The 15,948-nt window shown below is 44.4% G+C and overlaps 1 protein-coding gene across 1 annotated transcript in view; it reads right to left on the bottom strand.

Moving 5' to 3' along the window:
- Positions 1 to 15,533, bottom strand: part of LOC129859613 (lymphocyte antigen 75-like) — a 41,756-nt gene extending 26,223 nt beyond the window's left edge. The window contains exons 1-16 of the mRNA XM_055929614.1: positions 15,016 to 15,533; positions 12,738 to 13,163; positions 9,728 to 9,901; positions 8,625 to 8,786; positions 7,751 to 7,870; positions 5,711 to 5,851; positions 5,027 to 5,403; positions 4,672 to 4,776; positions 4,382 to 4,470; positions 3,949 to 4,118; positions 3,563 to 3,762; positions 3,188 to 3,330; positions 2,482 to 2,560; positions 2,308 to 2,379; positions 1,811 to 1,940; positions 1,450 to 1,485 (exon numbers count right to left, since the gene is read on the bottom strand). Coding sequence (XP_055785589.1) covers positions 1,450 to 1,485; positions 1,811 to 1,940; positions 2,308 to 2,379; positions 2,482 to 2,560; positions 3,188 to 3,330; positions 3,563 to 3,762; positions 3,949 to 4,118; positions 4,382 to 4,470; positions 4,672 to 4,776; positions 5,027 to 5,403; positions 5,711 to 5,851; positions 7,751 to 7,870; positions 8,625 to 8,786; positions 9,728 to 9,901; positions 12,738 to 13,163; positions 15,016 to 15,109 — 2,518 coding nt within the window. The 5' untranslated portion in view covers positions 15,110 to 15,533. The remainder of the gene's footprint in view (positions 1 to 1,449; positions 1,486 to 1,810; positions 1,941 to 2,307; positions 2,380 to 2,481; positions 2,561 to 3,187; positions 3,331 to 3,562; positions 3,763 to 3,948; positions 4,119 to 4,381; positions 4,471 to 4,671; positions 4,777 to 5,026; positions 5,404 to 5,710; positions 5,852 to 7,750; positions 7,871 to 8,624; positions 8,787 to 9,727; positions 9,902 to 12,737; positions 13,164 to 15,015) is intronic.
- Positions 15,534 to 15,948: the final 415 nt, after the last annotated feature.

Genomic DNA, 15,948 nt, shown 5'->3' with positions numbered 1-15,948 from the left:
TTTGGCCCTCCTATGTTGAACATAATAAACGGCTCACTATCCACCGGATGTGTACCAAACTCACTAAATGTGGCAGTAATAAAGCCTCTCTTGAAAAAGCCAAACCTTGACCCAGAAAATATAAAAAACTATCAGCCTATATTGAATCTCCCATACCTCTTAAAATGTTTTGGAAAAGCTGTTGCGCAGCAACTCCCTGCCTTCCTGAAGATAAACAATGTATACGAAAAGCTTCAGTCTGGTTTTAGACCCCATCATAGCACTGAGACTGCACTCGTGAAGGTGGTAAATTACTTTTAATGGTGTCAGACCAAGGCTCCTAGACCTTAGTGCTGCTTTTGATACCATTGATCACCACATTCTTTTGGAGAGATTGGAAACCCAAATTGGTCTACACGGACAAGTTCTGTTTAGAGCTTATCTGTCAGAAACATTTCAGTTTCTCTCTGTGGATGGTTTGTCCTCTGACAAATCAATTATACATTTCGGTGTTCCTCAAGGTTCCGTTTTAGGACCACTATTGTTTTCACTATATATTTGACCTCTTGGTGATGTCATTCTGAAACATAATGTTAACTTTCACTGCTATGCGGACGATACACAGCTGTACACTTTGATGAAACATGGTGAAGCCCCAAAATTGCCCTCCCTGGAAGCCTGTGATTCATATATAAATGAAGTGGATGGCGGCAAATGTTTTACATTTAAACTTGGACAAAACAGAGATGCTTGGTCTAGGTCCCAAGAAACAAAGAGATCTTCTGTTGGATCTGACAATTAATCTTGAGGTTATATCTTGAGTATTTCTCCTGTCTTATCCGGTTGTCCTGTGTGAATTTAAGAATGCTCCCTCTAATTCTCTCTTCTCTCGGAGGACCTGAGCCCTAGGACCATGCCTCAGGACTACCTGGCCTGATGACTCCTCGCTGTCCCCTGTCTACCTGGCCGTGCTGCTGCTCCAGTTTCAACTGTTCTGCCTGCGGCTATGGAACCCTGACCTGTTCACCGGACTTGCTACCTTGTCCCAGACCTGCTGTTTTCGACTCTCTCTACCGCACCTGCTGTCTCTAACTCTGAATAATCGGCTATGAAAAGCCAACTGACATTTAATCCTGAGGTACTGACCTGTTGCACCCTCTACAACCACTGATTATTATTATTTGACCTTAATGGTCATCTATGAACGTTTGAACATCTTGGCCATGTTCTGTTATAATCTCCACACGGCACAGCCAGAAGATTACTGGCCACACCTCAGAGCCTGGTTCCTCTCTAGGTTTCTTCCTAGGTTCCTGCCTTTCTAGGGAGTTCTTCCTAGCCACAATGCTTCTACATCTGCATTGCTTGCTGTTTGGGGTTTTAGGCTGGGTTTCTGTATAGCACTTTGTGACATCGGCTGATGTAAAAAGGGCTTTATAAATACATTTAATTGAAATTTGATTGACTTACCAGGATTGTACCACTCTGGGTTCTCGGGAGTTTTTCCTATTTCAAAATGAACAAACAAACAGTTATTTTCAACTATGAGAATGCAAGATTGAACGTGTAAAGGTCACCAAACATTTCCCCCAACTCTGATTCCTAATTAGGGTTTCTTGTAAAAATGGACAGAGGACTGTTTATGTTGGCCAACCGGTTCAACGTGGGTCAAGCAGACACTACACAAGAGACACTTTTGAATTGAAACTGAGGAGGAACTAGGACACGTTTACAATCACGTGTGTGTGTGTGTGTGTGTGTGTGTGTGTGTGTGTGTGTGTGTGTGTGTGTGTGTGTGTGTGTGTGTGTGTGTGTGTGTGTGTGTGGTTACCACGGGGGATCTGGCAGACCCACTCCAGCCTGACGTCACAGTGGAATGGTGTGGCGTAGAACGGCAGAGGAGGGAATTCATGCATCAGGAAGACAAAGAAACTCTTAAAGGTTAAGGTTCCTTTCAGTGTCTGGTTAAAGAGAGAGAAAGAGACATATGTTTCAAGACGACAAACCATTTCAGCAGCGACGTGAGATATGACAACTGTAGACAGATATCCATCGCCAACATGTTTCTGTCCCCTGGGGCCAGTGGCTTTTATAGATAGTAAAACTCCTGGCCCTGATGATAATGCCTGACAGATTGTAATGACAGTGCAACATTTGTAGCCACTCACAGGTAGTGAGCGGGAGCTCTAAAATGGAGGATGTGATGTAGGAAGGAGCTGACATGGACACAGAATGAGGGCGGGTTTAAGTAGTGACAACTGCCATGACCACCCACCAGCAGCTGCTCTGCAGTGTTGAGGCTGTGTTCCAGTATCTGAACCAACCCACCTTAAAGGCTGTGCAGCCCCGGTTGTACTCATCATCCTCATGGAACTCTTGGGGGAAAATGGCCATGGACACCTTCGGATGAATCACGACATGTATATTATAATAACGGTTCCTTATTATAGTATCTCTATGGGAATTACACACAGAGGTACAATGTTTGTGTCCTCTACTCACAGGCCTGTTGTCGCTCCACTCCCAGGAACCAGCAGCTGGCTTTCTCCTGTTCAGCCCCACCCAGAAGAACCGGTCATCACTGGGACAGACAGGACACGAACACTGTTAACAAACATATAATTTTCTCACATCTTTTTTTGGGAGGTTTATTATAATTTTTTGGGGCTCAAAAGGCGGTGTTTAAACAATCTTCCAGTGTCTTAAGTATATTGTTGCTACTGAATGCACCTTTCCCCTGCAGAGCATTACAGGACACGGTGTGTCCTGGTATGAACCATACTGGTTACTTTTGACTGGAATCAGCTCACATTAGCATAAAGACGATGATCCTGTGTGAATTTGAAAACACAGATGTGTGTGGTAACTGTGTTGGGTGTTGGCGACAATTACAGTGGTGGGAACTAGAGCGGTGTGTAAGCTCTAAACCTATGAGAGATATGGCAGTGTGGTGTGTACTGCAGAAAGCTGGCATTAAGTTGCTGTTGTTGGAATGTGATTATAAACATACCTACATCATTCGCATTGTTTAGTTGAGGTGGCTAGACCAGTCGGACTATTGTGATTGAGTTTGTGTTATCGCTGAGATTAAAAGAATGACGTGTGTGCGTGCATGTGAGTATATGCGCAAGTGGTAGGTGCAGCGTGTGTGCGTGAGTGGTGTGTGCGTGCAGCATGTGTGTGTGTGTGTACGCGCAAGGGCCCCTACCTGATGGAGTCTCTCATAACATAGTGCAGGGCTCTCATCTCCTGTGGGTGGTTGAAGCTGGGCAGATGGGCCCCCAGGGCCTCACAGAACCTCTCTGCCTCCTCCCAGGACCGCTTACGACTCAGCCTCTCCTCGTGGAACACCTGGCACAGCATTGCCACGGTTACCAATACTAACACACCAAGACCCTACGGTAATTTTGTTATAACACACTAACGTACTGCAATCGGGTCGTCATGAGACCTCAATGGGCAACGACACAGTAACCTAAACCAACAAGGTCACTAAGGCGCAGCGAGGGGACACATGCTGCTGAGTGAAGTCAACTGGATCTGCGTCAATTCATTTCAAGGACACACACAGGCCTACACATACCTTGTAGCAGTAGGAAATGCCAGGCCTGGATGTCCATCCATCAGGACAGGGGAGGTTAGGGTCAGGCTCAGGCTCTAGGGGCTGTGGAGCGGCGATGTCTCTCTTACAGATGGAGCCAGCTTTAAACATGGTGCAGTTCTTTACCACCCATTTACCCAGAGGATTGGCTGTGGACATCACTGCACAGCCCCCTGCTAGGGCTGAAACACACACACACACACAGACACACACGTAAGTAACTCGCATACACACGTATGTAACACACACACAGACACACACGTAACTCATGCACACCAATCACTCGTTTCTCTCCATTTCTCACCACTGAAACCCCGACAAGGTTAAACCCTCACCCAAATACAGAACAGTTCTCAGTCGGGTCTAACCTGGTTCAAACACGCCCCAGTTGGTGTATGCAACGTTGGTTCCCGAGCCATCCTGAGCGACCCACTGGTACTCCCCTGTAGTCTTTATGTCCTGGAGGCCAGTCCAGAAATACTGGCTCTTTACGTTGATCTCTTCCGCAAGGAGTCTATTGATGAAGGCCTGCTCAAACCTGTGGAGAACACATTGAAGAACGATTGAGCCTTGCGTCCTAAATGGCACCCTATTCCCTATATAGTGCACTACTTTAGACCTTGCAAGAGGGAACAAGACAATTAGTGAGACCACACTGAATGTTGAGAGTTAATGTGGAATGCTGTTGGGTTTTGGGCACCCTTCCAAGGCAATAAAAATACAGCGTTTACTTTACAGCGACTGGAAAATAAAGAGCTAAAAGGAGGAATGAAAGAGAAAACATGGAACGGCTGGTTGTACCTGTTGTTTATGGTGAGGTCACACCTGTCCCTGAACGACACTTCTTTAGAGTCCACTTTGTAGCACGAGTTCCCATGTCTCCTCCAGTCCTTCAGGAAGGAGAAGAAATGTAAACAAAACTAATAAATGAAATCAATAATCATTGAACTGTTACCCTACAGCTAGACGCCACTTGTTGTTTGTCCTCAGAAATGTAAACAAAATGAAAACAAATGAAATCAATCAAAAGAGCTCGACAATGTAAAGCGTGTCCTGGGAAGATGAGGTTGGGGCTGGGGAACAATTCTTACCCCTTCAGGAGGGCATCCTGTCGTAGAAGACTCGTTCACCACTCCTTTCTTCTGACACATGAAAGGCAGCTCCTGGGTACAGCTCCCAACCCTCCAGCCATGAGACTGGAAACATAAAAAGGAGATAACGGCATGGGTCTAGAGATACTTCCTATAAGGGTTGTAATGCCCAACATTTAAGGTATGCTATGAGTACCATGTCATGTTGATGAAATAGTGATCTATGGGACCTACTGCCTATTTCTTAGCAAATTGTTAGCCTGTCAAAGCATGTTATTGTTAAAACACATCCAGAAGTAGCCAAGCAAGATCTGTTGAAGGCTAAACCATCTTGCCAATGATCACACACACACACCTCTCCAAAGTAGTAGACACAGTGAGAGTGTCCCGAGGGTTGGATAGGATGATTCCTGTCCCAGTAGGTGAAGGAGACGGGCGTCTCATCAACCCAGCTAAGGATGGCTGGGTTCCCCGTCCCGTTCAGACCGATCCACACGCCCAACACATCTTGTGACTGGTTTCTCTGAGTGTGTGGTGTACCTGCGTGGAACTGAGTGCTGATCATCTCCATGCTGTCCAGGCCGTGTAGACTGACCAGGCCTCCTCCGATGGTCTTACAGTAATTCTCCGCCTGAGCAAACATCTTTGGTTCATCCATCACCAGCTTGTAACAGAACGTGTTCCAAGGGGCCCAGCCCTCGTCACATACGGTGGATTTATACACCAAAGGCTCTGCAGAGAAAAGCAAGATCAAGAAAAGATGGATAGAAATAATATTGTGTGAGTTAAAAGGCTAGGATGGCCTGACATGTAAATCAAACATTTGAGCACTTGGAAGAGCACTCGAAAGATAAAAAATAGAGGGAAGAATACAGTTGAGTTGCAAAGCTAGGGTGGCCTTAAAATGTAAAGTGCTTCAGCACCTTGGAAATGTACTACATAAATCCCTTTGGCAGAGGACGGAAATACAGTATATCTAATTGGAGGATAAAAGAGTAAGACCTTCCCTCTTTAATGTGATAAACTGGTTGACTCTTACCTGTTGCTACCGACTGGGTGACGTTGACGTTTTTCTTACAGATGTAGGGAAGTTTTTTATCGCAGATCTCACTCTCGTAGTAGTTTTTCGAATTCATGAATCCACAGTCTGACTCCCTAAGGATCGATGTGTGTGGCATCCCTACACACACACACACACACACACACACACACACACACACACACACACACACACACACACACACACACACACACACACACACACAATCTTAGTTTACCTTTCCTAATGAACCAGAAAATCAGTAGTTATTTCTGTTTGTTTATCAAAGTTAGCAGGCTTGCTCATTGATACTGCTTTGTAGTAAACTCATCGGTACTGAGGTTTGACAAAAACACAACCCAGAGAGGTCAAAGGGCTCTGAGGAAGGACAGTGACTGTCACGCCCTGATCTGTTTCATCTGTCTTTGTGCTTGTCTTCACCCCCTCCAGGTGTTGCCCATCTTCCTCATTATCCCCTGGGTATTTATACCTGTGTTCTCTGTTTGTCTGTTGCCAGTTTGCTCCTGTCTTGTCTTAGTTCCTGTTTTCTAGTTTTTCCTGTTTTCTAGTTTTTCTAGTGACCCCTGTGCCTGACCTGACCCTGCCTGTCATCCTGTACCTTTGCCCCACTACTCTGGATTACCAACCTCTACCTGACCTGACCCTGCCTGTCATCCTGCACCTTTACCCAACTATTCTGGATTACCGACCTCTGCCTGACCTGACCCTGCCAGTCATCCTGCACCTTTACCCCACTATTCTGGATTACCGACCGCTGCCTGACCTGACCCTGCCTGTCATCCTGCACCTTTACCCCACTATTCTGGATTACCGACCTCTGCCTGACCTGACCCTGCCTGTCATCCTGCACCTTTACCCCACTATTCTGGATTACCGACCTCTGCCTGACCTGACCCTGCCTGTCATCCTGCACCTTTACCCAACTATTCTGGATTACCGACCTCTGCCTGACCTGACCCTGCCTGTCATCCTGCACCTTTACCCAACTATTCTGGATTACCGACCTCTGTCTGACCTGACACTGCCTGTCATCCTGGACCTTTACCCCACTATTCTGGATTACCGACCTCTGCCTGACCTGACCCTGCCTGTCATCCTGCACCTTTACCCCACTATTCTGGATTACCAACCTCTGCCTGACCTGACCCTGCCTGTCATCCTGCACCTTTACCCCACTATTCTGGATTACCGACCTCTGCCTGACCTGACACTGCCTGTCATCCTGCACCTTTACCCCACTATTCTGGATTACCGACCTCTGCCTGACCTGACCCTGCCTGTCATCCTGCACCTTTACCCCACTATTCTGGATTACCGACCTCTGCCTGACCTGACACTGCCTGTCATCCTGCACCTTTACCCCACTATTCTGGATTACCGACCTCTGCCTGACCTGACCCTGCCTGTCATCCTGCACCTTTGCCCCTGTTGTTGTAATAAACATTGTTACTTCGACACAGTCTGCATCTGGGTCTTACCTTGAAACGTGATAGTGACGTCATCGCCACTCTGACACAGCAGCCGCCCCAAATGGCAGCCTATTCCCATATACAGTGCACTACTTTTGACTAGGCCACGTGCTAATGGTTATATACAGAGGCCCATTCAGGCAAGTTGACTTGTTGTTCAAGCTCGTTCACGACAGTCCTCAAGCACACACACTGCCTGTCCCTGTGCAGTGCTGCGTCCAGTCACAATGACCCTGCCTGCCTGCTCACACCACAACACTGGCCTCTGTGTTTCCCTGGTGGCATTGTGACACAGGCTGGAGAATGAGACGGGTGCCAGGCAGTAGGGTGGTATGGCTGTGGCATACCTGTACCAACCAACGCGTGTACTATACATGATATGTGCCACGGCTATATCGTTGTACTATAAATAGTTGTAACCTAGTTGTGACATTGCTATAACCATATATGTACCATAAGTTGTCCCATGGTTATTACATAGTTGTACCAGTTGTACAAAGTACCATGCTAAAGCCGTGTGTCTGTGTGTCTGTATGTGTTGCGTCCTCACCGTTGTCCCAGCGCACGTCGTTGAGGGGGGAGCCGTCTGACCACTGCCAGCCCTGAGACGTGTCCAGCTGGTGTAGGCCGATCCACATCCTGTCTGGCCTGCTGTTATGGGCCACGCCCACTTCAGTCCACACAGAACAGAGACGAGACCAGATTAGACAAGCTAATCTAGCTACAAAGTAAATGACAGAATCTTCATTTTTACTCCCCTTGAGGGCATATATCATTTCGGCAATTAGTCAATAAAAAAATAGCTATGTTTTACCCCCTCTTAACAGTCAGGGAAATAGGTCCCTTATATGTCTTCTAACCTGTGATGATAATAGTGTAATAATGATGGATGGTGATGGTTCTGAACAATGACAGTTGTGCGTGCTGTGCAGGGTCTCTCGTCTAAAAGCTTCCTTGTATAAATCTCCCTCTCTGTAATCCAATGAGATCACATGACATCTGCAAAGTGCACCATTCTGCAGTGCACTCAAAGACTTTCCTTTCCTGTGTGATGAAGGAACAGTCATAGAGAAAGAGCTGTGGCTGCTGCCAAAACTGAAATGATAGTATGAAAACTGACAATGACACGTGATATGTATGTACTTTTATTTCTAAACAATTGAGAGGGTAATTCCAGTGTGTCTAATCCTGAAAGTACTACACTATAAACTCCTACACTACAATACTATTTTTGTGCCAAGTAGTTGTAGTCCCAAGTACTGTAGTCCCAATTACTTCCAAGTAAGTAGTATGTGCCAAGTAGTTCCAAGTATTGCATCTTTGCAGTACATGATTCATATTACTCTTCCTGTAATACAGGTTTGCGATGTTTGTTTTGTTTAAATGTGGCCATAGACAGCCACTATAGTGGAGGGCAGTCTTACAGATGGGGAAGGCTAGGTCCTCTGAGCTGGAGACGCTGAGCAGGTCAGCTCCCTGGCTGCGACAAGAGTCCAGCGCTTCCTGCCATGTCACCGCGACCTGGGACACAAACTCATAACAGGGTCCCCCCTCAGGGCCATCGAATAGGGCCTTGCAGCCTTCCTCTGTGAGAGAGATCAGAGAGGGGATTCAGAATTGAGGTAGTATGTGTGTGTATCCAACAGTACCGCTGAACACGTTCTTTTGCTACAGCATTTCTCAACTAGCATCCAACAGACAAATGTATCATTCTATATTTCAGGAAAACTTATCGTCAAACATATGCCAAATAAAAACAGTGTCTGAACTCCATACATGTATTTCTAAACTAAGTCAGAACCCCTACACAGCCTCACAGAGGATCACCAGACACTGAAAAATGTAATCCGTCATAAAAGACTTCATCCGGGAAAATATCACACCAAACATGCCAAAGTGAAGGAGCGAAGGACTTCGTGGATTCAGAGCAGTCTCGTGTAGCCAGACTGAAACATTCAAAGACCGTGGAAGTAATCCGTCTGGCTCGAGAGACTAGGTTCAGAGCAGAGTTGGGGTCAAGTCAATCTTAATTCCAGTCAATTCCGTAAAAGGATTTGCACTCCTATGACCAATTTCACATCCTTAATTCAACTGACGGGAACTGAAATAGAATTGAGCCCAATCTTGATACAAAGATCTTTCTACTCCCTTCTCTTAAAGGGAAACACCATCCAGACTAGTAGACTACTTAAAGGAAAACTCCATCCAAAAACTATATTTTGTTATTTGTTTCATTAGTCCGTTGTTGATATAAACCCAAAATGTTTTGTATGTCAGCAATCGGGCAACTGAATTTGACTGCTGTCAGAAAGTTACAACTGAATTTGATTGCTGACATGCAAAACATTTTGGGATTATATCAACAACGGACTACTGAAACAAATACCAAAATCTATTTTCCTTTAAGTACTCTACTAGTACTAGTTCCAGTAATCATTATATGTGAAGGGAAACGGTAGAAGAAGACTAGTAGTAGATTAATTCCAGAATCATGATTTATGTCTATAATAAAAAGAAGAAAACTTGCCATGTTTCAGACAATATCCCATCTTTTTGTCAGCGTCATAGTCGGAGGTTGTGGAACACCAGTATAGTTCAGATGATTGGTCGTCGGGGAGGCACTCGTGGTACCAGCTGCCGTTGTAGTGGAAGGGAAACTCGCAGGGCTCCCCGGTCGACGTCCCATTGGTGGTGTGGACAACTATGGGTAGAGGAGAAATAATTTGAATGAATCTCATGGCACCCATTTCAAATGAGTTTATTAGGAATGTCGGAGATAGTATTCGATCTGGACACGTCTAAAGATACGACCTCGCACAGTTTGACTGTCAACTCAACTGGATTTAGTATGTAGGACAGGTCTGTGTACAGGTCCTTAATGTAGGACCTGTACACAGAACACATTCATTGAATACAAAAGCTGCTGCTTTCAATGGAGGGCCAGAGTTTAGATCATGTTAAACTGTATCATTTAGCACAAGGCCACTGGCAAACAACTGGCATACAGTGCCATAGATATGATTTCAAATGGAACAGGGTCAAGGGTATTTATTTAATGTAATGCGCAGGGGGCATCAATTGGGTATGGCACAGTATGGCAATCACCATACCCTAGTTCAACACCAACAATTTAAAAGAGGCTACTAAAATCATTCTAACGCAGATTCAAATGCAAGGTTAGCAATATTAGCGGGCTAGCTTTAGAACCATGTGGACAGCTCTGAGGCAGGCTGTTGATCGGTAGTAGAGAACATGTTTTAGGACGCTTCTGAGCGGGAGGGAAGGCTGTAGTGAACAACGCAACTTTTCTCTCAAAATGGCTGTAGATAGCTAGATAACTGCTGTTTGACTTGAAAGGAAACGAAACTAGAGTTTTTGTGTTTGTAGAATGTTAAGTCCCCTGTCGATTAAGCTGTTCTCCAAATTGCATTTTAGAGTTTTTAAAATTGTGTAGAAATGCAGCAAATGAGCTTCAACTTGATTAAAAAATCCCTTTGCCCCTGTCACATACCCTACGTTTAGTTAAAATGACAGGCCTTGCTGAGTCATATTAGCCATGTTAACAAACACGGTTACAAGGAAGACTGTGCTAATTCTGGTTGGAAAGATTCCCCTTCAATTACAAACGGAACTAATAAAACCTCTGACTGCCAAGCAGAGCTCTGTACAGTGCACCTGACATTAGCATACAACAGACCATGCTAAATCTATTGTCTCCAAGTGATACAGGATGTTCTTCATAAAGATATCAACGGAAGAGTCTAGGTACACTACCGTTCAAAAGTTTGGGGTCACTTAAAAATGTCCTTGTTTTTGAAAGAATTTTTTTACAAATTGTCCATTAAAATAACATCAAATTGATCAGAAATACAGTATAGACATAGTTAATGTTGTACATGACTATTGGAGCTGGAAACGGCTGATTTTGAATGGAATATCTACAGAGTCCCATTATCAGCAACCATCACTCCTGGGTTACAATGGCACGTTGTGTTAGCTAATCCAAGAAGATCATTTTAAAAGCCTAATTGATCATTATAAAACCATTTTGCAATTATGTTAGCACAGCTGAAAACTGTTGTGCCAAATAAAGAAGCAATAAAACTGGCCTTCTTTAGACTAGTTGAGTATCTGGAGCATCAGCATTTGTGGGGTTGATTACAGACTCAAAATGGCCCAAAACAAAGAACTTTCTTCTGGAACTCGTCAGTCTATTCTTGTTCTGAGAAATTAAGGTTATTCCATGCGAGAAACTGACAAGAAACTGAAGATCTCATACAATGCTGTGTACTACTCCCTTCACAGAACAGTGCAAACTGGCTTTAACCAGAATAGAAAGAGGAGTGGGAGGCCCCAGTGCACAACTGAGCAAGAGGACAAGTACATTAGAGTGTCTAGTTTGAGAAACAGACGCCTCACAAGTCCTCAACTGGCAGCTTCATTAAATAGTACCCGCAAAACACCAGTCTCAACGTCAACAGTGAAGAGGCGACTCCAGGATGCTGGCCTTCTAGGCAGAGTTGCAAAGAAAAAGCCATATCTCAGACTGGCCAATAAAAAGAAAAGATTAAAATGGGAAAAAGAACACAGACAATGGACAGAGGAAGATTGGAAATAAGTGTTATGGAAAGACAAATCTAAGTTTGAGGTGTTCGGATCACAAAGAAGAACATTCGTGAGATGCAGAAAAAAATGAAAATATGCTGGAGGAGTGCTTGACGCCATCTGTCAAGCATGGTGGAGGTAATGTGATGGTCTGGGGGTGCTTTGGTGGTGGTAAAATTGGAGATTTGTACCGGGTGAAAGGGATCTTGAAGAAGGAAGGCTATCACTCCATTTTGCAACGCCATGCCATCCCCTTTGGACGGCGCCTAATTGGAGACAATTTCCTCCTACAGCAGGACAGTGACCCAAAGCACAGCTCCAAACTATGCAATAACTATTTAGGGAAGAAGCAGTCAGCTGGTATTCTGTCTATAATGGAGTGGCCAGCACAGTCACCAGATCTCAACCCTATTGAGCTGTTGTGGGAGCAGCTTGACCGTATGGTATGTAAGAAGTGCCCATCAAGGCAATCCAACTTGTCTGAGGTGCTTCAGGAAGCATGGGGTGAAATCTCTTCAGATTACCTCAACAAATAGACAACTAGAATGCCAAAGGTCTGCAAGGCTGTAATTGCTGCAAACTGAGGATTCTTTGACGAAAGCAAAGTTTGAAGGACACAATTATTATTTCAATTAAAAATCATTATTTATAACCTTGTCAACATCTTGACTATATTTCCTATTCATTATGCAACTCATTTCATGTATGTTTTCATGGAAAACAAGGACATTTCGAAGTGACCGCAAAATTTTGAATGGTAGTATATATCTAAGTTCAGTGCATTCTTGTAAAATGTGGCTAGAGGTTTTATACATGTAAACAAGCATAGATTGTTTTGCCCATCTCATGTAGGCCTATGTTTATTATATTCTATTATGCTCTATTCTATTCCATTAGGAGAATAAGCCGCTCAAAGGACAGAACACACTCACTGCGCATCGGCCGCTGGCAGATATTATCGGTCGACTCATCCCTCCTCCAGGCGTCTGAGGAGTCGCGCTTGGCACTGACCAGCCCGTCGGTCACCGTGAGGCCCATATGGTCTACCGTATAGACGGCCCCGTCCAGGCAGCGCCACGACAGCATGGTGTTCCCCATGGGGCTACAGCTGAACAGAGACAGGGCCTTGGTCTTCTCCTCCAGACCCAAGCACTGGGACGTGCCCACGTGGAAGAGACGGTGGCCGGACCCCCACTTCCACTGGGACCCCCTGGAACCACCACACTCCCCCAGAGTCACGTTGAACCCGGACCCTCCAGACTTAGCCCCTGCTATCCCGGAAACTCCAGTCCCAGACGTGGACATAGCTACCAGGCACTTCCCTGTGCTCACATGCTGTATGGTGAAGGTGTCGTTACCTGGAAATGATCATGAACATGAGTAAATATAGTGATATTATAGTCATAATAAAGTGTTAGTAAATATAGTGACATCGCTACAACGATATAAGTTTACTCAACACAATATTTGAGTATGCTTACAATATATTTTGTATCACTATTCATTAGAATGCTTGGTTGATATCTACAACGTCCCATCTAAACGTCAGCTTAGCTTCCGGTTACCTTTTCCTAAATACAGCTTGCCGTGGAGACAGGGAACCAAGACTACATTTCAAGGCAATCAACAACAGTCAAATAAGCAAAACAAAAAATGTATCTAGAAACACCAGGGGTCTATTGGGCCTGTGTTTATCATGGTCTCCAACATTGATTGCTGATAATATTCTCAGTCAGCAGGCCAATTGCTTTGATCCTCCATCATGTGGCAGCCTTAAATCCATTAAACATTCTACCAACAATACAGAGTGGTTTTATCATTTCCTAATCTGGACTACAGAATTTAATTGAATTAGAGGCCAATTAAATACCACTGGCTATGATGTTTCACTCTGAAACACTTTCGATGAGCTGAAAATAGCCTTTATTTTCAACAATTAGATACAGTATAACATGTGCAAATGTGAACGTGCATGTGTAATAAGGAAGACCATATAATGAACTATTAAACAGTAAACAACATACAATTAAATGGTTTAATTCTCCATAATGTATTGACCTGATTTACTGGACAAACTTGGAAGAAAAACTCAACTGACAGTAGCTGTCGTAAATGTAAAACCATAAACGATATCATGTGTACTGTATAATTGTCACGCCCTGATCTGTTTCCCCTGTCTCTGTGATTGTCTCCACCCACCTCCAGGTGTTACTTGTTTCCCCCATTAGTCCCTGGTGTATTTATCCCTGTGTTTCCTGTCTCTCTGTGCCAGTTCGTCTTGTTTTGCCAAGTCAACCAGCGGTTTTCCTAGCTCCTATTTTTCCAAGTCTCTGTTTTTTCCTAGTCCTCCTGGTTTTGACCCTTGCCTGTCCTGACCACTCTGTCTGTTCTGACCTCGAGCCTGCCTATCGCCTGGTACTGTTTGGACTGACCTGGTTTATGAACTCTCGCCTGTCCCTGACCTTTTGCCTACCTCTTTTGTTATAATAAATATCGGAGCTCAACCATCTGCCTCCTATGTCTGCATTTGGGTCTCGCCTTGTGCCTTTATAATAGGTTAGCAGTTGAACTCAGAAACATAACAGACTGCATGTCTGAGTTGAACATATTCAGCCTGTGATGAGTATGAGATTAGCTATTTATAGGCTGGTACAGCAACGGTGTGTATGTCTAATAAGGTGGCCTATGCTCATTAAAGAGAGGCTAACCGGGAGAGAGCGAGAACAGTAACGTTACTTGACCATGGGGATGTGATCATGTAAACTGTTTTTACAGTTACACCAATAACGACCACATTCTGCAACATTTGGATCACTTCAACTGCGTGCAACCTTGCTGCAATGACTTTGCAACATTGTATCAAAATACTCAATAGGGCTGCACATTTTAAACGCCAGAGGAGTTTCAAGAGGTCGTTATTTTAATTATGATGGATATACTTTATAAAATGGTCATTACGCATTTTGAAAGCAAATGAGGAATTAAGAAATTTATTATACGGCAAATGTACGTTACTTCCTGCTTTTGAAACTGAACAAAGGGGCTTGAAGTCTCCTTATTGAACCTAACCCCCCATTCAAAACAATAATGGGCTACCACGGACTCTCTAAGTAGAAGTTGAGCCTATGGAAACGCGATAATCTTTCAACTAGTTTAGCCAGCAACGGGGCGCGCATGCCTAGTGATGAAAATGGAAAGCACCCTACTTACCGGAATATGTAGTTGATGCGCAAGTTCCAAAACAAATAGTTTTATCCCAAAAGAATAAGAAAAACCATAGGTAAACTGTTGCTTGGAGTGTCATTTTCTCTATGGTTATAATACCACGTCTTCTCTATTCGGGTTCACACGTCTCCAGTAGCCAGCCTAGTTTGCGCATACCCAATCCTGCGTTTCCAAGTAACACGAGCCTACTTTAAACTTGTTGACTGACAGCTGGTTGTGACCATCCTCAATTCCCCTTCATAGGCTGTTACCGTTTTCTGCGTTTTTCCCCGTGGAAGATTGCGAGATCGTGATTCGCCAACATTCAACTACGCAAGACAGACCACTCCCAGTCCGCGAACTGAAAATGACAACTGAATTGATGTTATTTTGCAATATAATACACAATTCACAGTACATGTGTATTATGCTGAGTCAACGACAAAAGACACTGATAAACAAAGAAAAGTATGTTGATGCTGCGTCTCCAACTATCATGAGCCACTGTCAATTCTCTCAAAGACAAGCAAATAAGAACAGCAATGCAACATCATGCAGTGAATCATCTCATCCATAAAGCCTGCATTCTCAGCCAACAACAACCGTCAGGCCAGTCGGTAGATGCCATTGCCAGACAAAGAATTTCTCCCAAATGGTACCATATTCCCTACATAGTGCACTACTTTTGACCAGAGCCCTATGTGTCCTCTTCAAAAGTAGTGCACTAAATAGGGAATAGGATGCCATTTGGAACCAAAAGAGAGACCCACGAGTCCATCCTACTCAGTCTCCCTCATCCACATGATGTCACCCCTGCCCTAGTCCCACACCACAAAGCATCTCAATGCAAATAACTAATTTCAAAGCAAATATGGTAGAAATAAACAGGATAAAGACAATATTCGGATACCACCCCCACAGCACACTGCCGACCATCTC

Source organism: Salvelinus fontinalis, chromosome 7 (genome assembly GCF_029448725.1).
Source record: "Salvelinus fontinalis isolate EN_2023a chromosome 7, ASM2944872v1, whole genome shotgun sequence".
Lineage (NCBI taxonomy): Eukaryota > Metazoa > Chordata > Actinopteri > Salmoniformes > Salmonidae > Salvelinus > Salvelinus fontinalis.
Note: the sequence above shows the minus strand (reverse complement) of the source record. Positions and strands in the feature narration are given on the sequence as shown.